This window comes from Eptatretus burgeri, chromosome 3 (assembly GCF_056783735.1).
Source record: "Eptatretus burgeri isolate ZD-2024b chromosome 3, Ebu_testis_v1, whole genome shotgun sequence".
Taxonomy (NCBI): Eukaryota; Metazoa; Chordata; class Myxini; order Myxiniformes; family Myxinidae; genus Eptatretus; species Eptatretus burgeri.
In genome coordinates this window covers 130,008,541-130,034,351 of record NC_140963.1, presented here as the reverse complement: position 1 = coordinate 130,034,351, position 25,811 = coordinate 130,008,541, and the positions used below count along the sequence as shown (strand labels likewise).

The 25,811-nt window shown below is 46.0% G+C and overlaps 1 protein-coding gene across 6 annotated transcripts in view; it reads right to left on the bottom strand.

Annotated features, from left to right (window-relative positions):
* Positions 1 to 25,811, bottom strand: part of LOC147030968 (macrophage mannose receptor 1-like) — a 355,425-nt gene that overhangs the window by 244,684 nt on the left and 84,930 nt on the right. For 4 of the 6 annotated variants that reach the window (XM_085875590.1, XM_085875591.1, XM_085875593.1 and 1 more), the window contains 2 exons: positions 5,057 to 5,224; positions 3,493 to 3,657 (listed from right to left, as the gene is read on the bottom strand). In XM_085875590.1, coding sequence (XP_085731716.1) covers positions 3,493 to 3,657; positions 5,057 to 5,224 — 333 coding nt within the window. Of the gene's footprint in view, positions 1 to 3,492; positions 3,658 to 5,056; positions 5,225 to 24,842; positions 24,977 to 25,165; positions 25,576 to 25,811 lie in introns of those variants that run through there. The other 2 variants (XM_085875594.1, XM_085875592.1) reach the window with 2 other exon arrangements.

Sequence of the window (25,811 nt, the reverse complement as noted above, 5' to 3'; positions counted from 1 at the left end):
CAAAGTTTACAGGTCAGTCTCCAGTATATACACCCTCAGTAAACCAATCTATGCCATCGAAGCCAAGCACGTTCATCAGGCCAGCTGTCAACTTCAACTCAACTCTGTGTGATGAGCCCATTAGCCTTGTTTGCATTGAGATCAACAGTATCTGATGGAATAGTCATATTTATTAACTTCCTCAACCCATAAAAATTCCACAAGCCAGGAATCACGTTTAACATCCCCGAATTCCCTGTTTTTGCAGCTGTCGGGCACACAGATATGGCCTCACCTTCTCCGATGTGGTGCCAACCCACTGTCTAGTAAATCGAGCACAAGGCGACACGCAAGTTGCCGTTGCAGCTGTTAATGCACTTCTGGAGGGGGGGGGCAGCTATGCCTGGTGTTGGCTTAATGGTACAGGTGGTGGGCTTAGGCTACTAGGATCCTGAGTTCAAATCCCACTCGGCTGTTGAATTAATACCAGGTGGGGTTGGCTCTGCCCGTCATCCTTCCGAGGTCGGCAAAATGAGTGCCAACATGTTGGTATCCTGTGTCAGAGTGGCGACCCATCCAGGATTGTGTCCAATAGCCAAGGAGACTGCTTAGGCAGCACCAACGCTCTGCACAGAGTCTGGTCCCAATGGATGGATGGATGGAGGGGGGCTGCCTCTTCACTTTGGCTATGCTTCATACACTTTCAAATGTTCACAGTGTTGTCATTTCCAACAACTACTGTTGCTCACTCCTCCAATGCTGTAGATAAGAAAGCATTTGCATTCAATATAGGTGTCAAATACAGAGCGGGTGGGGTGTTCAAGGCAGCGGTTGCGGCCTAAAACTTATTCGGGCCTCATCTGCATATCCAGGTGACAGACTCAGGACAAGAAAATTTCAAGGCAGGGGTCCACAGACATCTTTACTAAGTATAAACTGCCACACGTGAACAGCGAGAAGGTTGTACAAACATGGAACTCGCACCCGATGCAGTTCTGGCAGAACCAACTCAATTTTGCGGTCTGGAGTGCCACCACAGGATGCGGTGTGTCGGTCAATGATCACCTTACAGGTTCGGAGCACCAACTTTCACACTCCATTTCCACATTTACTATCAAGTCTGGAGGATCATTGAGAAGACCAAGGTGCTGCTCGCTCAAGACAAGATGTGGAATGCATTTGAAAATCTATATCTATCTATATCACCACTCTATATCAATCTATATCACCACTCTATATCAATCTATATCACCACTATGCACTATATAGTGGTGAAAATCTATATCACCACTATGCACACATCTGCAAAGTGTTTGGGGTTTCTCTGAACACCAATTGGTGGCACAATGGGGTAAATCAGGGGCTCGGGAAGGTGTACATCTACTGAGTTCACAGTATGCTCGTTCAGGCTGGGTATCGCCCCGCAGGGCATGGTAAATACAATCCCAGAACCATGACATTCGCTTCCGCAAAACCAACAAACAGAATCGTGCATAAGGAATACATCGCATAAAGCAAAACGTAACCACCATGAGGCCAATAACTCCATAGCTTTTCAAAGTCCAACACTTCTTGAAACCACCACTCGGAAAATCTCACCGAGTCGGGCAGTGCCAAGTATTCCCCCCCCCTCCCCAACCCAGGGCAGGGTAGCACCTGCTGGTATCTATATAAATATTTTCATGTGTTTTTATGATTGTTTGTGGGCTTGTTTATGCGTTTGTACGTTAATCTAAGATGCCCCAAATTTGGGGTGCAAGAACTTCAGAATCTGAAAAATTCCTGCCCTCTCTCTTCCCTTCCCCCACAGGAAATTCTCTACATGCATTGTGTGCACATCTGAAAATCAGAGAAAAAAAAAAACGGCTGGGCCAATCTCCACCAGATTTGCATGTGTGCTGGGGTTACCCAGGTTTCGGTCATGGACACAAAAAAAAGTCTGACCCTCCCCCCCGAAGGAAATTATCTGTGTGGTATGCATACCTGAACATCATAGAAAAACTAGGGGCAACGACCCTGGGCTCACCCAGTAGAACCAGGAAACAACTGGTAGGCATGGATGACCCACTAAAATATGTAAAGGAGAAAAAAGTAAATACCTATTTTGGGTGGCAAACCCCTGATTTTTTTTTTTAATGCCATGAACAAACTTTGGTACATCATGGATGATGATGGTTGCGGTCAAGTTTCATTGAATTTGTGTGTGTAGTTTCAGAGAAGAAAGCAAATACCTATTTTGGGTGGTCAAGGCCGCTCCCTTACACCACGATATTGTTTTTAATGTCGTGAACAAACTTTAATCCATCACAGGTGATGAAGGTTGTGGTCAAGTTTCATTGAAATCATGTGTGGTTTCATAGAAGAAAACAAATACCTATTTTGGGAGTTCAACCCGAGACCCACTTCGATCCCACGTAAACCCCCCTGAGACCCTGATTTTTAATGCCATAAACAAACTTTAGTGCATCATGGGTGATTAAGATTGTAGTCAAGTTTCAGCAAATACAGTACCTATCTTGGGAGGGTTAAACCTGAACCCCTTTGACCCCTTGTAAACCCACTTATACCCTGATTTTTACCAGCGACATGTTGCAGGTCTACAGGAGCTCCATGTTGCTGCTGTTGTTGTTGTTGTTGTTGTTGTTGTTTTTGGTCGATTTTTGAAATGTGCACCCATTGGTCAGACAGCTGCTGGACCACACCCACATCTGTTGCTTCACTCCATCCACCACAGTACCCAAACAAAATAATATGGCCACCATCTTGGTTTTCTGGTGGGCCTAACACATTAAGCCTGGAGGTCGCTGCTGATAATACACTATCGAGGTCTGTTGCATCAGATTTCCATTGGCTTTGTTTGGGTCGAGTGTTGCTCACAATGAGGGACCCTGGAAAATCTAATCATATGTCGAATAACAGCAAGGTTTAATCAAGCCTGTGAGAACGTACAGTACATCAGAACACACGGTAATCAAGCGTTACGTCACTTAATTACTAAAAAGAATAGCATTATGTAGTTTTTGAACGGCCCCATATTGGGGTTAAACAATTAGTGACCGAGTGATGAATGGGCTCGTTCTGAAATAACCTTGATGGAGGCTGACATGGATGAGAGGTGTTGAGTTAATCTTTTATGAGTGCATTACATGTGTTTCCCAATTGCACTGTTCATCTTTTTATAAATGCGCATCTCCCAATCGACCCATTATCGGATTTTGTTGCAGGTTGTGACCACAATGCTGTCATTCTTGTTTCGACAATGTGTTCACCTTGGCTCATGAAAGAGCTTGGACAAACATTAGATAGGAGACAATAATAAACTTTTACAGAGATTAAAGTACACTAGGAACAAATCAACGTCATACATGAGATTTAAACCAAGGTTCCCCGGCTCATAAGCTGGACACTCTAATTGGAATCCCCAATAGGCCAACATAATAAATTACATCAGCATTGAGACTTTGTTATCGGTGAGCTATAATCTGATTCACTGTGTGTTGTGCTGTGTTGTACCTGATATGTACTCATGTTCACAGTTGTCAGCAAAGCTGATTAGCTGTGCTCCCTGCTGCCTGCAGCTCTGGCTTGCTTCAAACCACCCCAACTGTGCACCATTGTTGAATTGGTAGCAAACACCAGTGTTGGGATTGTACTCCCAAAAGTCAGAACATCCAGGAGCTAAGAATGATGCAGAAAATGGAAGACTGAAAACTAGCTTCAAGCCTGCTGAGATGTCACATCATGATATAAAAGAACAGTAAGTTATCAGGAGGCAATGTCTCCATCCCAACAGAAGAGCATATTTATTTTTACCCCAGCCCTAGAACACATTAACAATATATGTTCCGCAAAACAATGACAGCACAGGGTGAAGTCAAGTGACAACCAAGAAAAAGACAAAATCACATTCAACAATTTCATCACATTGATGGATGTTTTAAATTGTTATGTGTTAATGTAGTTATTTATTTTGAATAGCAAAAATAGGAGGAGAGAGTTGTGGGGGGAAGGAGGGGGGAGAGCTTGATAAAGGAGGCATATGGAGAAAAAACAATGGGAGGTAGTGGGCAAGTGCAAACAAGGGCAAGGCATATCTGCACAAGTGGCTCACACTGTACACATACTCATTCACTCACTCGCTCACTCATTCACTCAACTTCTTTTAATAAGAGCCACCACCTGATGCCGGCAGACGGGACGCCCAGTCTAATGTCCATCCGAGGGATGGCATACACATTGATGCCTCATCTTGCCTGTGAAACACCAGGATGACAGTTTATAGCTGGGTCAACATTCAAACCAAGGCCAGACAACTCAGAGGTGAGTGAGAATATCCCTTGGCGATCCTGCCAGCCCCTATAACTCTCTTTTTGTGTGCAAAGTTTCAAACAGCAATAGACCAAGAATTGACACCTGCCAAACTCCAACAATTATCAACTTCCATCCTGACACATGTCCATTTATTACTATTCTGTGTCCTATTATTGAGCTAATGTTCTAACCTTTCATCAGACTGGCAGGATGTGTCAGAGGTAGCACACTCGCCATTGAGCTGCCAAGTATCAGTTTTATTATTGGCCGGACAACAAGCCGTTATCCTAATGCTTCACAGGCAGAGCATTACATCAATGAGTACTCTACATCCTTTGGATGGGACATTAAGATATTCCATCTGCTAGCATTCGCTCATTGATGTTAAAGATCCAACGGTGGCTTTCATAATTAGCAGGCCATTGTGTGCTGCAACCCAGCCCAAATTCTAAGTTCTAAATTCCTGCCATAATCTGCAAGCTTTGGGAGAGGGTGGAGGGAGGAGCAGAGAATGTATCCGCAGCATAGCCATGTCTCCAGAGCTGCATAGCCACCCTTCCAGAAATTATCCTGGTCTTAACCAGGTGCAGCAAACACATGAATGAATGATGCATTTTTGCTAGCGGTTGTGCTTGTGCTGAGAATATGATGTAGGCAGGATGAGTTGACAATTATTCATGTCCATGTGATTTATGAATCTTTGCAAATGCCCGCATTAGTTCGTAGTCATCAGAAATGAAGACAGCACAGCATGAAAAATCCTCACCAGCAGAGGTGCAGTAACCCCACTGCTGCAGCCGGCTGTGGTTCAGAGTCGTGGCGCACCAGCTCTGATGACCTTTGACAGTGCAACCAATGAACCAATTGCCTTCATTTTCGAAAGGAAACACGCAGGGTTGCCCTCTGCCGGTACCGAGCAATGTGTAGATTTTTTCTGTTATGAAACAGGCAAACAGTAACGCCATGTTAGCAAATCAAGGCTGCGTCAATTATTGAGGGTAATAAGGCGAGAACTAAAAGTGTATTCAAACCTGCAAACCTTATCAAAAGCCGTTTGCACCAACATGTTTTTAAACATCATGGTGTCCCAGATATTATGTCTAAAATCATTGTCCACCAATGAAGTCAACAACCACAAATAAACAATGCTTGGATAGGAGCATCTTGGAGAACTTTGGATGGACAAAGAGACATAAACAAATGAAGGGTTTGATTCCAAAACACAACAGGATAGAGTATATTTGTCAATATATTGAGCAGTAGAGCTGATGGGTAAATAGATTGCAGTCGATCTGAGAACTGGTGTAAACTCACTCACTGACTGACAAAGCACCATTACAGACTTACAATAACGGATGGAATAAACAGTACATTGATTGAGGTATGCTCACTGCCATGGGAAGCAAGGAGAAGCTGAAGTTTCGGGTGTTAACCCTTCATTGGAGCAAAATAACGCATTAACCCTTCCTCTTTTGCCTTGACATTAGCTTCTCCTGCTTCCCACAGCAGTTGGAATACTTTGATGAATGTTCTATCGGTTCCATCAATCACTCTATCGGTCTGTATTGGGACAATCCATTTCTCTACCTGCCTAGCAATGCAGATTGACATTAGCCTTCACAATTAAGACTAGTTTTCCACTTTAGTTTTAATCTCTGGTAAGAAGAACACCCTTCTGGTCGCAGAATATTGTCACCATCACTTTACTGACACTTGTACATGAGTTGAACTTTGAGTGTTGGTGCTGATCGGTGTTTTCCATTACCTTGAGAACGACCTTGCTTTCACTTGAATGCATCCAAAATGTCAGAGACATTGAAGCGAAGCCACAAAAAGAGTATTTCCAAAAATAAGAAATCTGGAAGTTCAACAAGGAGTTTGTAAAATTTGAAGGAAGCTAGAGGGTAACACTGAATCATTGACTGAGCTATCAGATGTCACTGATAAAGAAAATTTGTACATAGAATGGAAGCTCATCAAAGGGGGGGGGGGGGGAAGGAAAAAAAATCAAAAAAGGAATGGAAGCTGCTCACCTTTACTCTTTCATTCCTCTTTTTCCCCACCTTTGGAACAAACTCCCTCACTCTCTTCAATCTCATTCTTCCCTCCAGGTCTTCAAAACAGCTGTTCACCACCACCTCTTATCTTCCCCCATCCAAAGCCACGATCTTTCCTACCCCCGTTAATCCACACCAAACACACCACCATCAAATTCCCTGCTTTCCTTCCTGAAAGTCCCTGTATCATCATCTTGTGCACCCCACCTCATCCCTCTCCCTTCCACAGATCTCCTCATTTCTCTGTAATTGTCATGTCATGTCATGTCTGGGTGTAGGTTCTCACACAAGCCTCGACATTGCATCCATACAAAAAAAGGGCAACATTGCTCTATTTCAGTCATGCATGTTTTGGGGATGGGGACAAGCAAGGTGTCACCAAGCATCACAGAGGAGAGGGAGAAGTTTAAAATTATTTTTAAAACACTTCCAAAAAAAAAAGTCACGTATTTTGTGTACAGCCCCTGATAAGTGACAAAAATGTATTCTAGTATTCTAGTAGTGACCTTCTACTTTGTATCACTGCAGAAGACTCCGACATATTTGCAGATGTTTCTGTTCGTGTGCATCGGTGAGCGTTTTGGAACCCACCTTGCACACAGTTGCAGAACCAAGACTTTTGTGGATTATGGCTGGTATTGCACCACGAGACAGATCGAGGGTGACAACTGTTGTCCATTGATACACTTCTGTCCTAGAGTATCAGTCCATCAATCCTGACCACAATTGTCTTCTGTGGTAACGGAGGTTGCTTAAACTGGCCATTGTTCATTGCACAAAAGTTATCCATACTTTTTGTTATCATGAACACCATTCGTACACATTTTTTTTCTCATAAGTGTAGTTGTTCTCATAAGGTCACGCGGTTTGGCACCTTCACTAAACAAAACTCTCAGTGCTCTCTCAGGGTGCACTCTTATAGTGTGGAAGCCACAAATGGGGGGGGGGGGGTCAAGCATCAAGTGATCAACAAATTATTCACATTTTCTCCTGCAATATCACCCATAATGCAATTGCATTACACACATGCACTATTTGTGAGAGTAAAAGTCACTTCATTTATTAACATTACATAATATGTATATATATATATATATATATATATATATATATATATATATATATATATATATATATAGTGAGTCAAAAGTAGCGCCCAATTTCCGTTTTTTCGGCTGTCAGATTCTTTCTGGGAAGTCATGTTGTTAATAATTGTCTTGCAGATTATTAATTTTCATAATTTTTTTTTTTTTTTTGTAGGTTATTGCTGCGAGTTTGGAAAGTTACTGAATTTGCACCAAATTGAGCTTAATGGCACAATTAACAGACACAATTGTGTCTACTGGTCTGCGAATAACCAAAGAGTGACAGTTGAGAAGGAGGTAAGTTTACCTGGAGTGACAGTTTGGGCAGCCATATCTCCATTAGGGATAATTGGACCCTTTTTCTTTGAGGGATCTGTCAATGCAGAAATTTACCTGGATATGCTGCAAACCTTCTTTTGGCCCAGGGTACAAGATCAGGACTGTTATTTCCAGCATGATGGAGTTTCACCTCATTTTGGACGTTATGTTCGTCAGTGGCATGAAGAAAACGTTCCCAAAAAGTGGATCGGCCACCGCGGTCCGATAGAGTGGCCGGCACGCTCCCCAGACCTTACACCTCCAAATTTCTTTCTTTGGGGGCTCATGAAAGACCTTGTTTATCATGAAAAGCCTCGTACCATTCAGGAATTGAAGGCTCAAATCACTGCAAAGTTTGAGGAAATTGATATCGAACTCTGCAGACGTGTGTGCCGCTCTGTGCATGCTCGGCTGCAATTGTGCATCGATCACGAGGGAGTAAACTTTGAAAATTGCAAGTATAACAGCTTGGTACAGTTCCGTAATAATTTTTTCTTGAATAAATGGTTCGATAAACATGTCATTCATTTATTTATTTCTACCTTCTTGTACACTGTAATACAAATGACAAACAAATAATCAACTGACAGATATCGGGCACTACTTCTGACTTACCCTGTATATATGTAATGATATATTGTTGTTATATTGTTATGGATTTCAGAATCGGATCCGACTAATGCATACAACACAATATTCAGGACCTCAGACAGTTATTTCCATAAATGCATGTCCAGGATAGACCCATCCCTTTTACTGGTGGGATTCTAACACTTTGATGCATTGGAGAAAGGTAGTGAACAGATTCCCTTTCTTATGGGATGGCCTTTTCCTCTTTACGACACGTTCATGCACGCGAGAGGACGCCGTTAGCCCAACGGAGGCTCGTTCTACCCCCTTTCCATCAGGACACATTGGCTTGGAGGTAGACGATTTATTTACACCTTGGATTTACAGAACATTTGATGAAGCACACTGCGGGCTTTTCCTGACCAGTTATTCTGACGGTCAAATAAGGCTGTGGATCATTTACCGCACCCACATCTCTTTAATTGACATTGACGTCCACCTTTTTCCATCAACGTTTGACGCCCTGTTTGGCAGCTCTATGGATGCTGGCTGGCTCTTGTTCGTGGTGGGCTGAACGTGGAAGGAATGATCACGAGATTGACGGTTGGAGGTCACGTGAAGCGATGAGCCAATAGGCAAGGTGGATTCTGCTTGAGGCTGAAGTCTGCTTGAGGCTCCCCCCACACTGGTCGCCAAAACAAGGATGGGAGGACCGCTTTCCTGACAGTTTGTGACAGTTGCTCCAGTCAGTTGGTGACAATTCCTGAAAGCTGGGTGACTGTTCCTTACAGCAACAGTCAGTTGTTGCTCCTGATGGTGGGTGTCGGTTGGACCGTTCCTGCTGGTTCTGCTCGTACCTGATCCTTGGCGTCCCTGGTTCCTGGGGGTGACGACGTGACATCACTTGGTGTTTGAGCCTGTTTGCGAGCGGGTTCATAGCGAGGCAGGACGCAGAGAGCGGACCAAGGCATGCTCACACATTTTGGAACATTTTATTGGACGCATGACGACTTCAACCTTAGTAAGCCGAGACAGGATTTCTTTCCCCATGAATGATCTGCTGGGTACCCATGTCTGATGTTTAATCATTCAGTAAGGCATAGTGATAAGCATCTGCTCCTTGTCTGTTTTTATACCCATGCCTGTTTAATTCTTTATTTGTTTGAGATTATTTTGATTCATTTAAATTTACTTATTTTTACCACACGGAAATAAAAAGTTTTTATATTTTTTTTTTCTTGACAATAAATTCCTTGTTGACATTTCAACCTGTCCGTGCTTGCCCTTTCCTTTCATTGATCCAGCATTGTCCAAACCTGGATAGACTGGGAGGGAGTTCACAAACTAATTAACCTGTCATACTCGGCATGCACCAATGGTAAACGCTCGGCCAACCTAATTAAGATATAATCAAGATAAGATTGGTGCATCGCAGAGGACACATCCCATGTTCAGGACGCCAAGTGACCTTGAGTTAAACGAAAAATTAGATGGTGGACACTGGAACTCGTGGTTAACTGATTGGCGTTCGTGGTTGGAAAGCAACCCACCGTACCACAAAGTTAATTGTGAGCGGTGGCCCCAGGTCCGGCTCTTCCGAGGACAACTGTGGATTAAACCCCACTCATAATACACTCGGTACGTGTGTGTGTGTGTGTGTGTGTGTGTGTGTGTGTGTGTGTGTGTGTGTGTGTGTGTGTGTGTGTGTGTGTGTGTGTGTGTGTGTGTGTGTGTGTGTGTGTGTGTGTGTGTGTGTGTATATATGCATATACATTGTTACGAATCCTCGCCCGTCGGCGTGCGAAGGACCGCGTTTCACCAATAGCAGCCGCTTCGCCCACCGAACGTGCAATTCACTCGCGGCTTTCCGGATCAATGCCAAAAACCAGCCACGGGTGTGTTCTAAACCACACCACGGCCTAGTCAATATTGTACCCGCGTGCGACAGGGTCAATCGCCGAATTGTCGATATACCTAAATATTCTCGCGGAAAGACTACCGAGAGACCGTACCTCAACGAGGCCTGCTTGGACACGAGCCGCTCTAAGCAGCTCGCTCCGTTTTGGGATAACCGAGCAGGGCTTTATCGCGAGGCCTCGTTGGACCCGATTCTATTATCGGTATTTAACAACCAACTATACTCCGAGTTCAATATGGCAGTTCAATCAGGGAAAGGACGCAACGAACGGGGTACATTTATACTCACACGTATGCAGTCAGGTATTCATGAATGCACGTATACAGCCAAAAAAAGCGATGAATGCAAAACACGCATGCAGTAATGCAACCAATTGGGGTAGGGACAAAACGCGAGCAAGACCAAGCGCTACGACGGTTTATTTATCATTTACAGTCACTTATCAGTTCTACTTATCGGACTCTGCGCCACAACATTCATACAAAGAAAAGCAAGGAAAAACCACCTCAAAGACGAGGGGGTAGACTGGACCTCTTGGAGTCTTTATAAACCTGAAGCTTTGAGGACCGAAGGAGCTCCAAGAGGCCGAGCAGGTTACCTGGTCGCCCTGGAGACGACTCGATGGGTTCGGGTTTGTTGACCCACGGTGGCCCTGCCCACACTCCGCCGGACTCCACTCGTGCCTTCGACGGCGACCCGGCTGGCAACTCCTCTCCGGCTCCACAACTTTCTGCAGCTCCTTCCTCTGGCGGGACTCGAACCCGCAACCTTTCAATTCTCGCTTCCTCTGGAAGTCCAATGCGCTATCCGTTGCGTGCGCCTCCACCCAACTGTCTTTCCTCGCTTCCACCACTCAACAACCCACAGCCCCGAGAGACTGACTGACCGACTCGACCCGACTCCTGAATCCTCTCACTCGGCGACTCTCCAGCGAGACACTTCTCCTCTCACTCGACTCTCCGCCGCGTTCAGCGCGCTCTCTTTATATCCACGGTACTTCGCCCCTCTCTTTCGCCCCCTCCCTTCCAGCACGCGCGCGAAGCTCCCAGAAACAGGGCGTTTTCTTTGCCGAATCGGGGCCTTTCCCATTCTTTTTTCTTTCTCCCCGCGTATCTTCCGCACTTGTTTTTCGTTGGGGGGGGGAGGGGTGAGGCCGTCGCCCGCTCTCTCCCAACGAATGCCAGGCTTCTCGCAACCGTGCTGAGGTGGCAACGTGGTGGTGGTTACGGTGGTTGGCGTTGTGGAGAATGTGGTTGGCGTTGTGGAGAAGGTGGTTGGTGGTTGGCGTTGTGGAGAATGTGGTTGGCGTTGTGGAGAAGGTCGTTGGTGGTTGTTGTGAAGCGGTTGATGAGAGCGATGTTGGTGGTGGAGGTGGTGGTTGTGAGCAGTTGGTCCAAAATAACGATAGCAAAAGAAAAACGGCTACCTCAAAGATCACAGCCCGGGTGACACGAATAATTTCCTTTAAACAACGGTGGGGAAATCTATCTGAACACAGACTTATCGGCATAACTGATCTAAGGACCTATATGGTGCTCTGCGAATTTCCACAGCCGTAACGCTACCCCCTCCCCTTTTTAGACTCGTCCCGAGTCGTCAAATTTTCGTGTGCCATCATGTGTAAGTTTCCCCAAGTACATTTAATCTTCGGATCCCTGAGTGCGACATTTAGTGTATTCGTGCCCCAAAAATAAATAACCTACGGGCTGAGTGACTAACTAAACAAACCCACTCATGCAGACGACTTAAATAAATTGCCGGCGCTATGACACACATGCAGGGGGAAGCAACTCATGTACAATTTTAACTTAACCTTAACTTATAAAAATTTACACTAACCATGGCCCAGGACTGATGGACTCTGCGGGAAAAGAAGCAGGGAGACAGGCTGCTCACACGCAGTCTCTGGCTCATGAAACAAATGCAGGTGACAGGGAATATGGCTGGCTGCACCAATGCAGTCCTAGGCCTCCCTCTTGAATGAGCGCACTGAACACAAACGGTGCCCAGGCTGTACAAATGCAGTCTCCGTGTGCGGCTGCCTGCAAGGCAGTCCCTGCAGAACACTGGATAGTACTGACGCAAGCAAGCACAAGCAAATGAGCGGTGCACGGGCTGCCAATGCAGTCCCGTGATGCGGCTGTCTACAGGACAGTCCCTGCAGAACACGCGATGATCCTGGTGCACATGGTGATGGAAAAATGGGGCAAATGCAACACAAAGGGCTAGTAGGCATGGGGTCAAGGCAAAGGCAGGCAGACAAGGCTTGGCAAGGCAAGACAAGGCCGTTGTAGCAAAATGGGCCGGTGGTGAAGCTGACCAGCACAGGCCTTGCAGCAAAACTGGCTGGCAGGTGAAGCTGACTGGCACAGGCCTTGTAGTAAAACAAGCTGGCAGGTGAAACTGACCGGCACAGGCCTTGTAGCAAAACAGGCCAGCAGGTGAAGCTGGCCGGCCTCTTCTCTTGTACTGGAGGTTCATGGAGGGGGTGCGGTGGAGCTGGCCACTCAGAAGGCAGGCTCGGACCTACCCTACTGTCTCCCTTCCAACATATCGCCTCTGCCTGTCTCTGTCCATACCCACTCCCCTAAGTTTGTAAAAATCCCCAATTTAGCCCCAAGTAATTTTTTTGTTTTATTTCATTTTTATTTCCCCATATAATAAATCGTCTCCCCAACCCCGATTATTGTCTCTGTCCGGCTAAACTATCGTGTCTCCTGGCCAACTCCAAACCCCTACGTTCCCTTCCTGGAGGGGAATAAGGGAGAGCTAGTATCCTGTGTCGAGGCCCAATCTAAGCCCCAGAATGGCCTCCTCATATTTCAGCGATCTCAACCCAAGGTGGGTCCAGTGGCCCACAACGAGAACGAAGGGATGGATGGTGTGGAGGGGTACACTTCCTGTCTACCCTAACAATTGTTACTCCTAAACTACCCCGGGGCTTTCCAAAAGTGCCTCTCGCTTAAACTGCTGGTTCTAACAACCAAGATTCCAGTCACCTGTGTTGGTGTCCTCTCAAATTTTGGACCATGCCCTCCAATTTTCCTCCCGTGCCCTTGCATGGTCTCATGGCTGGGACGCATGGCTCCCTTGGCAGGAACTACCCTCTGCAGATTCTCCAACGATGGCACCCCCAGGCCCTGCAACTGTCTCCGAGCCTACCAGCTCCCTAAAACCTGGGGAGTGCGCTCCCTGGCGACTCCCCCTTGATGCTCACGCGGCAGGCTGGTGCCACGGGCCCCTTCCCTGGGTGCCCGTGCCCAATGCACTGCCCACGTGGCCAATGGCGCCCCAGACCCCGCATCATGCGGGCCCACCTGTGCCCACTACACTATCCCGGCCCCTCTTGGGCCCTTGGCCTACCGCGGCCGACTAGCCTGGTGCCCACTAAGCAATACTCACCATTCGCAGCCACGCTCCCAGCCCGTCAACAGGGCTCCTGCACCCCTCCAAATGGGTATCGAGCCTACACTCCCACCAACAGCAAAACGACCTCCATTTTGTCAATTTGACTAACCCACTAACTCACTTTACACTGACCCTGGGGTCCCTTGGGTGGGAATCACTCCTCCCCCCAATCACTCATCGCACCATGCATTCTCCATTCACTCCATACACACAGGTTCGCTGGCCTCACTCACTCAACATGTCTCCATTTCTCGATTCATTCCATAGGTGAACACTGCCATTCTGCTCACTAAATCCCTCAACTAACTCGTGCTCCCTCGTCATCCCTTACATTATAGCATGTTCCATTTAACACTACGTTGCTAAGCTACGTCCCCTCTCTCTACATACTCAAAGTCTGTCACTGTCCTCAAATCCCTTACTCCATCCTAAATCTGACCTGAATCCCTCGAACTAATCCATTCCACGGGCTCCATGAGGACTTATCCCTGCCCCATGAAGCCAGTCTAAATAAGCTAACCCTTCCCCCTGACTAGTTGTATACTGTGCCCAAAGCAAGGGGGTCTTCCACCCCTGCCTATGAAATCCTGTTCACCCGAAGCGAGGCTTGCTTTCCTTCTTTTCCATGCGCGCACCAGCGCGGCAACTCGCAACCTGCGCTCTTTCCCCGTGACGTCATGGCAGCTGTTCGTGCTTCGCGCTCCTCGTCCCTTCTTGGACGGCACCATCCGGCAAGGATTTCCCCTCCTACCAGATTCCAACCATGCAGCCACGACGTCATCCTGCGCATCCAAAGCAAGCCTGCGTTTCGAGGGGTTCCCAACACGAGCACATGTGCTCGGCCCGTCTGTAACCTGCTTTGTGCGCTCTGCGAAGAGAACGGATGGCGCAAGCCACATGGGGCTTCACACACACGCTCACTTGGAGAACCCATCCGTTCCAAATTCACTATCTCAGGCAAGCTTCTGTCCGTCCGCGGGATCGGCAAACATCCACCGCGTGCGTTTACGGACCAAGTTTCACCCGCGCAGGCGCGCACGTGGCGGCCTTGTGAGCAGCACAGCAGGGACCTCGCGTTCGCTGCTGTGCAAACCCGGCGCGGTCCCCAAAACAGCTACGGCCGCTACTCGGACTTTGTCCACCGTCGGGCACCGTCGTCGTCGCACTCTCGCGCACAACCTCCCACATTCCACGACGCTCACACACCGACATGACATTCACACCGGGACATGCGGTTGCATGTTCGTGCATGCCAACCACCCTCTCCCTCACATACAGCGACCTCACACACGCTGTCTCTCCCACACACGGCCGTTCACTCACGCATGCCATTGACTTGCACATGTGGTTCCACTCACACACGGCCTTCCACTTGCACAGGGGGTTTCACTCACACAATGTGTGCTGGAAAGCCTGCATTTCGGCACACTCGCAAACACACACACCTGAACAATCACGCTGGGAATTCGCACCACCACAAGGGGTCCCGGGACCTTCATACCCAGTAAGCTCCACGTGTACCTGTCCATAGCACTCGCACCTCCTAACTCGCTCGGCACGACCGGACCCACCTGGTCGAGATCCGCTTCAAAGGGGGATATTCCCTCCCCTTGTTCCTGGAGAGGGCCATCCTGCTGCTCGCCCCGGGTCACGACACAGTCCGCCAGCTCGCCCCCATTGTCCTCCACTACCTCCATGTGTGTGTGCTCGTCTTTCACCCCGTCTTTATTGTGTAGTCTCTCCTCTACTTTTTCTATCTCCCACGTCTCTATACATTTTATTTATGTTGTCTCTTCGTGTCTAATAGTTTCTTCCTGGATCTTCGTCTCTGTTTCCTCCTTCGTTCGATTCAATTCAGTCTCGACTCGGTCTATCTCCCGTGTCTCTGGCAATACTTCTATTTCCTTCGTTGTCTCTGTTATTTCCCTTGTCTCCATTTTTATTTGTGTCTCCTTTATCAGGGCTTGCCCTAATTGTTCTTTCATCCGACGAGTGGTGTCAATCAAGTCCTGCACCACTAACATTACTCCCTGTGGTGATACCACACATCCCACCTTATTGTGCTGTTCTACTTCCTGGCTCCTTTTGAGTCGTTCTTCCTCTCTGAGCCCCCTTCGCTGTTCGTTATCTTCCCGGAGTTTTTCCATCTCTGTGGACTCAAATTTTGCTCTCTCCTTGAGTTGGTTAATTTCAAACTCGTTTTCTTTGTGTTTTCTATCCCACAGACTCTCATGTTCTTCCTTCTCCAATCTCACCATTTCTTTCAATTGGCTTATCTCCTTTTCCTGTTTCGTTCGTCGCTCTTTCACTATCTCCTCCTACTCCAACCTTGCCTTTTCCTTTAGTTGTTCAGTTTCAAATTCATACTCTTTTTGCTTTTTATTCCACTGTCTCTCTTGTTCCTCATTCTGCAATCTCGTTGTTTCCTTCAATTGGCTGATTTCCTTTTCCTGTCTCATTCTTTGTGTTTTCTATTCCACTGTTTCTCTTGTTCTTCCTTCTCCAATCGAGTTGTTTCCTTCAAATGGCTGATTTCCTTCTTCTGTCTCATTCGTTGTTCCTTCACTACTCTTTCTTGCATCTCATTCTTTAATCTGGCCTCGGCTTCCAGCTGTTTGATCTGCACAGTGTGGTTCCTCAACGTTTCATTCTCCGTTGTCTTTCTTTCCTCTCTTGCCATCCTCAGCTCGTTTTGTAATCCCGTTTCTTTGTCTTGGTGTTTCAGTAACTCAGAAGCTAATTTTTTTAATTCCTTTCTCATCTCTGCACACTCCAACCTTGTTTTGGCTTCTAACTGTTCGATCTGCACAGTGTGGTTCCTTAACGTTTCATTCTCCGTTCTCGTTCGTTCCTCTCTGAACGTCCTCAGCTCGTTTTGTAGTTCCCTCTCTCTGTTTTGGTGTTTCTGTAACTCAGAAGCTATTTTTTCTAATTCCTTTCTCATCTCCGCACACTCCAACCTTGCTTTGGCTTCTGACTGTTCGATCTGCACAGTGTGGTTCCTTAACGGTTCATTCTCCGTCTTTCTTTCCTCTCTCAAAATCCCCAGCTCTTTTTGCAATTCCGTCTCTTTGTCTTGATGTTTCAGTAACAGCAATTTTTTCCCATTTTTCCTTTCTGGCCTCATCACTTCTTTTGCGTGCTTCCTTTCCCAATTCGCCCATTTTCTTACTGTATTCCTTTAGTTTTTCCAGGCATTCCTCTTTTCTTTTTACCTTCTGTTCTAGGCTTTCTCTTTCCTGATTGCCCGTTCTCACCTCTTCCTGCAGCTGTCTCAATTCCAAATCGTATTTCCGTTTTTCCTTTTCCTGTTTCGTTTTCCATTCTTCTTCCAAGTTCTCTCTATCCCGGGAATTACTAATTTGCTCTTCCTCTTTTCTTTCATTCAGTTCGCTCTTCTCTTGTTCCAGATTTTTCTCTCCTCTCTTTATCGTCTCTTCTCGGATTTCTATTATCTTTTTGCCTGATCTTACCTCTCCCTGCAGTTTTTTTAATTCCAAGTCGTGTTCACCTTTTTCCTTCTCCAACTTTGTTTTCCATTCTTCTTCCAAGTTCTTTCTATCCCGGGAATTACTAATTTGCTCCTCATCTATTTTTTATTCAGTTCGCTCTCCGCTCGTTCCAATACAAGGGTAAGTCGCTCGACTTTCATCATTCCTCCAGCTAGTACCTCGCCTGTGTTGGCAAAGTCCTTTTCTAGCTCCCGAATTCGTTCCTGTGCATCGGCCAATTGTTGTGACTTCTTGTGCACCCAATCCTCCGGAACCCCGTTGACGTGCCGCCGTGCCTCGTCCAATTTAACCCTCAACGGCACGCATACCAACACTCACACATTGGCACACCTGGGGTCAATTTGACCCCATTCAAAATGGTCATTGATTTGGTCGATACACAAGCCAAATATTGCAACATTTGTCAAATTTTTCATACCTAGTTTGTACAAAACAGTGTAAAACATTGAGAAGTTGATGATACATATGAAATGTATTCAATATCTAGTGATATCCGGAACAAAAACAATCAGAAATTAATGTGCGAATGGCTACACATTTTACTAATTAACTTTTTACACAGAAAGCAGCAACAGCATAACATACAAAATTAAAATATGGCAGTTTCCATAATAATGAAAGAAATATGAGTCATTTTTCATTGTAGTGTCTCGATTTATGAGGTTCATTGTTCTAGTTACGCTTCGAAATTTGTACAAGTAGTAACAGTGGTTGAATGAGTACCACAAACATATTTGTTGCAATTTGAGCAGACAGTTGAGGTCTTATTGTCCTGTGGCCTTCTGCATAATTGGCATCGTTTCCTGGCAGGACTGCTAGCCTGGCGTGGTCTCTGGATTGCTGCAGCAACCTTTCCAAGTTGATGTAATGCGGTCACTACAGCCGGCTGGAGAACATGAACATTCTGAGTGTCAAGTCAATCCAGTCGTTGGTGAGGCCGTATGCCAACTGCTTGAGGTATTTACGACCTCGACCACGTGGCCTTTCTGCTATGGCCTGGCCTTGCTGAGCATTCTCATAATCAGGCTGATTGTAAGAATATCCGGAATCAGCAGATATTTCATCTGGCTGTTCATCAACGACAGAAACCTGATCTTCATCTGATGTATCTTCATCTTCATCTGATGGAGATGGGGATGGGCCTGGCATCTGTTTGTGGGATGGCCAGACGGAGGCCCCTGGAGTACCGGCGGAAAGTGGACGCAGCGACGCGCTGTTCTGGCACATGCTCCCATACCTGACCTGATCTGATGCATCACGGACTGCAGCCTGATCTGGGATGTAGAAATCATCATCGCTTGGATCAGATAAAGACTCACTGTCACTTTCATCTTCTAATATTTGTCTAAGAACATCAGCAACAGAATACCGTGCTCTCCGTTGGTTGGCCATGGTTTGAAGGAAAATGCTAATACACTAGCGTTATGAACTGCAGTTTCGATTTCTGGAATATCCCATTTCCAGGAATGGGCAATTCCCGGAACCATTCCAATCCCCTTTTTGTCACAGAATGATACAGATTATAACAGTATGAAAACAATTGGGAAACACCTTTATTGTTCTTTGAGAAATAATAACAATTCGAGAAAAGAAAACGGGATAAAGTGTTCATAGTTATGAATGTAAATGTTTTTTGGGAGTTCTCCCAGCGTGGGTCATATAGACCCCACTATTTTCTCTTGCAAATATCTCCCATATGTATTACCCTATATTCGCTAAATTTTACAGCAATACCATACATATATGGGGTGAGGATAAACAGAGACCGTGGGCTGATATCGGCTAATATTATTTTTTTACACACAAAAAACCTGCATGTTGGGTCAAATTGACCCCAGGTATGCCGTTGAAGTTTAAAGGCAAACGAATGAAATTCCCCCATACAGTCATCACCATACCTCCACCGCTCCAAGGCCCCCGACAATTGTGTCTGAAGCCTGCCAATGCATGCGCCGGCATCCTGCCATGCAGGCCATGGCGCCTGCCGCGACAACGTGGTCCGAATCGGTGGCTGGGTGCCCCGACCCCATGTCGTGCCGTTCATTGTGCTATTAATAGCAACCCACTCCGTGTTGCGCTGAGGTGCGATCGCACCGCTATTTTGCGACTTCGATTCTGTTTGCCGGCAAAGTTCATGCTCGGTGTATGAGGGTGAGCGCCCCCACTGATTGCAATTAGCGGTGGGGTTATAATAAAAGGAACCATCCTGGGCCATGGATCCTACATCAATACACATTCCTAATCCACCCTGCACCCGTTCGCCTTGAAATGCCATTTTGCTTCTCAGAACAATTTAACCACTCAAAATTTGGGGGAACGGAGGGTCGCTCTACACACCCTTGATCCGATTCCCGTTAATTTGGTTCGGAGGCGAGATGGATTTTAATCCCACTCCTTGACAACAGTGTTACGAATCCTCGCCCGTCGGCGTGCGAACGACCGCGTTTCACCAATAGCGGCCGCTTCGCCCACCGAACGTGCAATTCAGTCGCGGTTTTAAGGATCAATGCCGAAAACGAGCCACGGGTGTGTCCTTAATCACACCACGGCCTAGTCAATATTCTACCCGCGCGCGACAGGGTCAATCGCCGAATTGTCGATATACCTAATTATTCGCGCGGGCAGACTAGCGAGAGACCGTACCTCAACGAGGCCTGCTTGGACACGAGCCGCTCTAAGCAGCTCGCTCCGTTTTGGGATAACCGAGCGGGGCTTTATCGCGAGGCCTCGTTGGACCAGATTCTATTATCGGTATTTAACAACCAACTATACTCCGAGTGCAAAATGGCAGTTCAATCAGGGAAAGGATGCAACGAACGGGGTACATTTATACAAGCACATTTATTCACACACGTATGCAGTCAGGTATTCATGCATGCACGTATACAGCCAACAAAAGTGATGAATGCAAAACACGCATGCAGTTATGCAACCAATTGGGGTAGGGACAAGACGCCAGCAAGACCAAGCGCTACGACCGTCTATCATTTACAGTCACTTATCAGTTCTACTTATCGGACTCGGCGCCACAACGTTCATACAAATAAAAGCAAGGAAAAACCCCCTCAAAGATGAAGGGGTAGACTGGACCTCTCGGGGTCTTTATAAACCTGGAGCTTTGAGGACCGAAGGAGCTCCAAGAGGCTGAGCAGGTTACCTGGTCGCCCTGGAGACGACTCGATGGGTTCGGGTTTGGTGACCCTCGGTGGCCCTGCCCGCACTCCGCCGGACTCCACTCGTGCCTTCGACGGCGATCCGGCTGGCGACTCCTCTACGGCTCCACAACTTTCTGCAGCTCCTTCCTCTGGCGGGACTCGAACCCGCAACCTTTCAATTCTCGATTCCTCTGGAAGTCCAATGCGCTATCCGTTGCGTGCGCCTCCACCCAACTGCCTTTCCTCGCTTCCACCACTCAACAACCCACAGCCCCGAGAGATTGACCGACCGACTCGACCTGACTCCTGACTCCTCTCACTCGACGACTCTCCAGCGAGACACTTCTCTCTCGACTCCCCTCTCACTCGACTCTCTCCGCCGCGTTCAGCGCTCTCTCTTTATATCCACGGCACTTCACCCCTCCCTTTCGCCCCCCCTCCCTTCCAGCATGCGCGCGAAGCTCCCAGAAACAGGACGCTTTCTTCGACGAATCGGGGCCTTTCCCATTCTTTTTCTTTCTCCCCGCGTCTCTTTCGTTGGGGGGGGAGGGTGAGGCCATCGTCCGCTCTCTCCCGACGAATGCCAGGCTTCTCGCAACCGTGCTGAGGTGGCAACGTGGTGGTGGTTACGGTGGTTGGCGTTGTGGAGAATGTGGTTGGTGAGAGCAATGGTGGTGGAGGTGGTGGTTGTGAGCGGTTGGTCCAAAATAACGATAGCAAAAGAAAAACGGCTACCTCAAAGATCACAGCCCGGGTGACACGAATAAATCCCTTCAAACAACGGTGGGGAAATCTATCTGCACACAGACTTATCGACATAACTGATCGAAGGACCTATATGGTGCTCTGCGAATTTCCACATTCCATAATAATATATATACACACACACACACACACACACACACACACACACACACACACACACACACACACACACACACACACACACACACACACACACACACACACACACACACACACACACACACACACACACACACACACACACACACACACACACACACACACACACACACACACACACGTGGCCAAAAATATTTGAATACTTTGCACTATTTTCAAATAATGCACAATTTCTTCCAGAAAATTGTTGAAATTAAAACATCTTTTGGTATCCACATATGTATTTATTTCTTTGGTTTGCAGTGGAACAAAACAGAAAAACACTGAAAAAAAAAATCACTAAATCTTCGCTTATTCCACACAGAAATCCTGAAATGTCCCAAACAATATGACTATCACCAATTAGAAGTTGTGAGAAATAATTAGATTTCAAGTGGGCGATTCTCGTTTACTTTGGAATTGAACTCGCCTGTGGTGAATTGCAGGTGCCTGCAATATAAAAATTACTCCTTCAACCAGTTTGAAGAGAGAAAAAGAGTCATGCTGCTTTTTTGTGTCACTGTGTGCACCACACAAGATTGTAGCCAAGCATGGACAATCTCAAGGCTACAAGTCCATCTCCAGAGACCTTGATGTTCCTGTGTCTATCGTACACAATGGTATCAGGAAGTTTAAGGCCCATGGCACTGTAGTCAACCTCCCTGGATGTGGCCGCAAGAGAAAACTTGATATAAGATTGCAGCAAAGGATTGCTCGAATGGTGGAGAAAGCACCTCGATCAACTGCAAAACAGATTCAAGCTGACTTTCATACACAAGGTACGACAGTTTCAACTTGCACCATCCATCACCAACTCAATGAAAGGGGGTTCTATGGTAGAAGACCCAGGAGGATATATATATATATATATATATATATATATATATATATATATATATATATATATATATATATATATATATATATATATATATATATATATATATATATATATATATTCCAACTGGAGTTTGCCAAAACACTCAACAAGCCAAAATCCTTCTGGGAGAATGTCCTGTCGACAGATGAGACCAAATTAGAGCTTTTTGGTAAAGCACATCATCTCGATGTTTACAGAAAACAAAATGAAACCTTCAAAGAAGAGAACACCTTCCCTACAGTCAAACATGGAGGAGGTTCAGTGATGATTGGGGGTTGCTGTGCTGCCTCTGGCACTGGGTGCCTTGACTGTGTGCATGAAATCATGAAATCAGGAGATTACCAAGGCATTTTGGAGTGCAATGTTCAACCAAGTGTCAGAAAGCTGGGTCTCCGTCAAAGACCACGGGTCTTGCAGCAGGACAATGACCCCAAACACACTTCAAAAAGCACCCAGGAATGGTTCATGACAAAATGCTGGACTGTTCTAAAGTGGCCAGAAATGAGTCCAGATCTAAATCCAATTGAACACCTGTGGGGAGATCTGAAAACAACAGTTGGGAGAAGGCACCCTTCAAATCTGGGAGAAATGGAGCAGTTTGCACAAGAAGAGTGGATCACACTGCCAGTAGAGAGGTGTCGGAAGCTCATTCATGGCGACGTGAAGCACTCGACTGCAGGTATTTTGTCCAAAGGCTACCAAATACCAAAGGCTACCACTGTGCTAGCAAATAGTCTCGAGTGTTAATAATTCTGTCAATGCCATTTATTTTTATTTTAAGATTTAAAAGGATTTATTAAGTTCTGAATCAAAAACAACGGCTCTGTAACATTAACAGTAAAATAAAGAATTATAGAGACAAAATACTATTGTCAATTTCAAATTATTGTAAGAGAAAATTGTGAGGTTTTCGAAAAAAAGTGCAAGGATGCCAATATTTTTGGCCACGACATGTGTGTGTGTGTGTATATATATATATACACATACATTAACTTGAGTCATGCTGATCCTATATAGAAAGTATGGATGGAATCAACCTAGAACTGCAGGAGTAGGGTGACGAACAAACAAACACAAAAACACCGGTCCGTGAACTATACAACCCGTTGCTTTGCTGACTGGGACAAAGGGGGGGGGGGGGAGAAAGAGAGAGAAAGAAAGAAGGTGTAGCGTGAGAGGGGGTGGGGAGTCAGAGAGGATGAAGAATGAGCTCGGGGGAGGTGAGGAGAGTGACACCTCACCAAACTTTGCTATTCACAGTGGGAGGGAGGCATGCATTAGAGAGAGAGAGAGAGAGAGAGAGAGAGAGAGAGAGAGAGAGAGAGAGAGAGAGAGAGAGAGAGAGAGAGAGAGAGAGAGAGAGAGAGAGAGAGAGAGAGAGAGAGAGAGAGAGGGAGGGGGAGGGGCGGTGGGGTGAGAGACATGCACGCAGATACAGCGAGAGAGCGACAGAGGGGTGCGAGGAGAGTGCTGCATTTTATGAGGAGGGAGAGCGAGCAGTGTAAATAGTTAAAAGCAGGGTGGGGGGAGGAAAAAAAAAAAGACAGGTGAGGGGTGGATGTAGGGTAAGCAAAGAGAATATGTGATGCTTTATGACCAAACATGAAAAAAGTCAGAACAACTGTACATACAACGACACAACAGAGATTGTAAAGTAATCCACTGGCACATCTGCAAAAACTTTGATATTCCAGTTCCAGAAAATTTGTGGGAACATGAACCAAAAGCAATCACTGAAAACAATGAAGTATCACTCACAGACGACCTCATGATCATATCGGGCGTGATCATTGAAAACAAAGCATTGTGACCAGATATCAATCATACTTGGATACAAAAAAAACAAAAGAGAAGGCATTGCTAATTGAGGTGCTAATACCGGTGATTTTGGACTAATGATGCAGAAATCAAGAAAATGACCAAATACCAAGACCTCAAGAATGAAGTGAAAAGATCCTGGAAGCTGAAGAATGCCAAAGTTGTCCCAGTGATGACAAAGAACATCACGGGAATGACGACGAAGAACCTCACAGAGATATTAAAAACCATCCCTGGGAATATCACCACAAACAAACTGTAGTTGGAGATCGTCCTGGGCTCAGTAACGATCCTGAAGAGAGCCCTCGGCACTAAACTTTGAAAAGAGAAAACTTCACAGCCTGGTCCGTGAATTGTGACCCCTTAATGAAATGAAGGGGGATACTTTAGCCCAACCTTGGAGGATTCCATTTCACATTCTGAAACCCACAAATGTAGATACCCATCAACGACACACACGAACACACACACCCACACACACGACACACCACACACCCAAAACACACCCACACACAAACCACACACACACCACCACACAAGACACACCACACATCCAAAACACACCCACACACACAAACACCACCACACACAAAACACCACACAAGACACACCACCACTACACACCACACACACACAAACCACACACACCGCCACACACACACACACACACAAACCACACACACCGCCACACACACACACACACACAAACCACACACACCGCCACACACAAACCACACACACACACACACACACACAAACCACACACACCGCCACACACAAACCACACACACAAACCACACACACCGCCACACACCCACACACCACACACACACACACACACACACACACCACACCACACCACACACACCGCCACACACAAACCACACCACACATAAAATACATAAAAACGACAAACACAAAGATTTACCTTCAAACATCGTTCTTTGAAAAAGGAATTCAAGTGAAAAATTAAGAAAATTCATTTGAAAAATATATCAAGGCCCAGAACACAAAATGTCGATCTCTGTCCTCTGCCTTCACAGCAAGATGATGATAAACACCTGGTCGGATGGACCTTATTGTTTTTATATTTGCATCCATGTTGAAGTGAGGGGTGGATTATATTAAAAGATCACACAAAAAGTTAAACGATGTCCTGTAAAAATAAAATTGCACATTTTCAGCAGATGAGACACCTCCCGAGGCACCACCCGCACGGCACCGCACGGCCCAACACAGGCGGAAACGTACGTCTGTCTAATCGATGTTCCATTGAGAGCACGGGAACTTTTACCAAAACGAACAACCAAGCAGCTTGAAGAATGCTCGCCAAGTGGCTTTGCCACACATTAAACGCGATTAGTCACACGTTAAACATACACCTCCCGAAGACACCCAACTTTTTTTTTTTACATCAGTTTTTTTTTTTTTACATCAGTTTTTTTTTTTTTTACAAGATTTGCTTTGATTCCCTGCAGAGCACCTCGCGAAACCTCCGAAAATAAACACACACGGATCTGGCAGACGCTATAGATAGGCAGTCCCTCGGGGGACAGGGCGTGAGGTCGAGCAGTGAATGCATTACGTCATTAGCTCAATGAAGCTGGTTAATTTTGTTACATTCCTCAATTTTTTTGTTCAATCAACATAATTCTCCAAACAGTAGAAAAAGATAAGTTTAATGCTTTGGAAATTTCACATTTTCTATGGAGGAGGGAACATAGCCTTGCTTGCTTAAAGTAAGTAGGTATATCGGCTTAGTTCTAAGACTCCTTATTTCTTTAACTTATCAGACATTTCGCAACAGATTTCGACACTTATTTAGTCCGATCCTAAAAAGATATCCGATCCTAAAAAGCAAAATAATATTTTGATGATAAAATTTTTAATTAGTCCG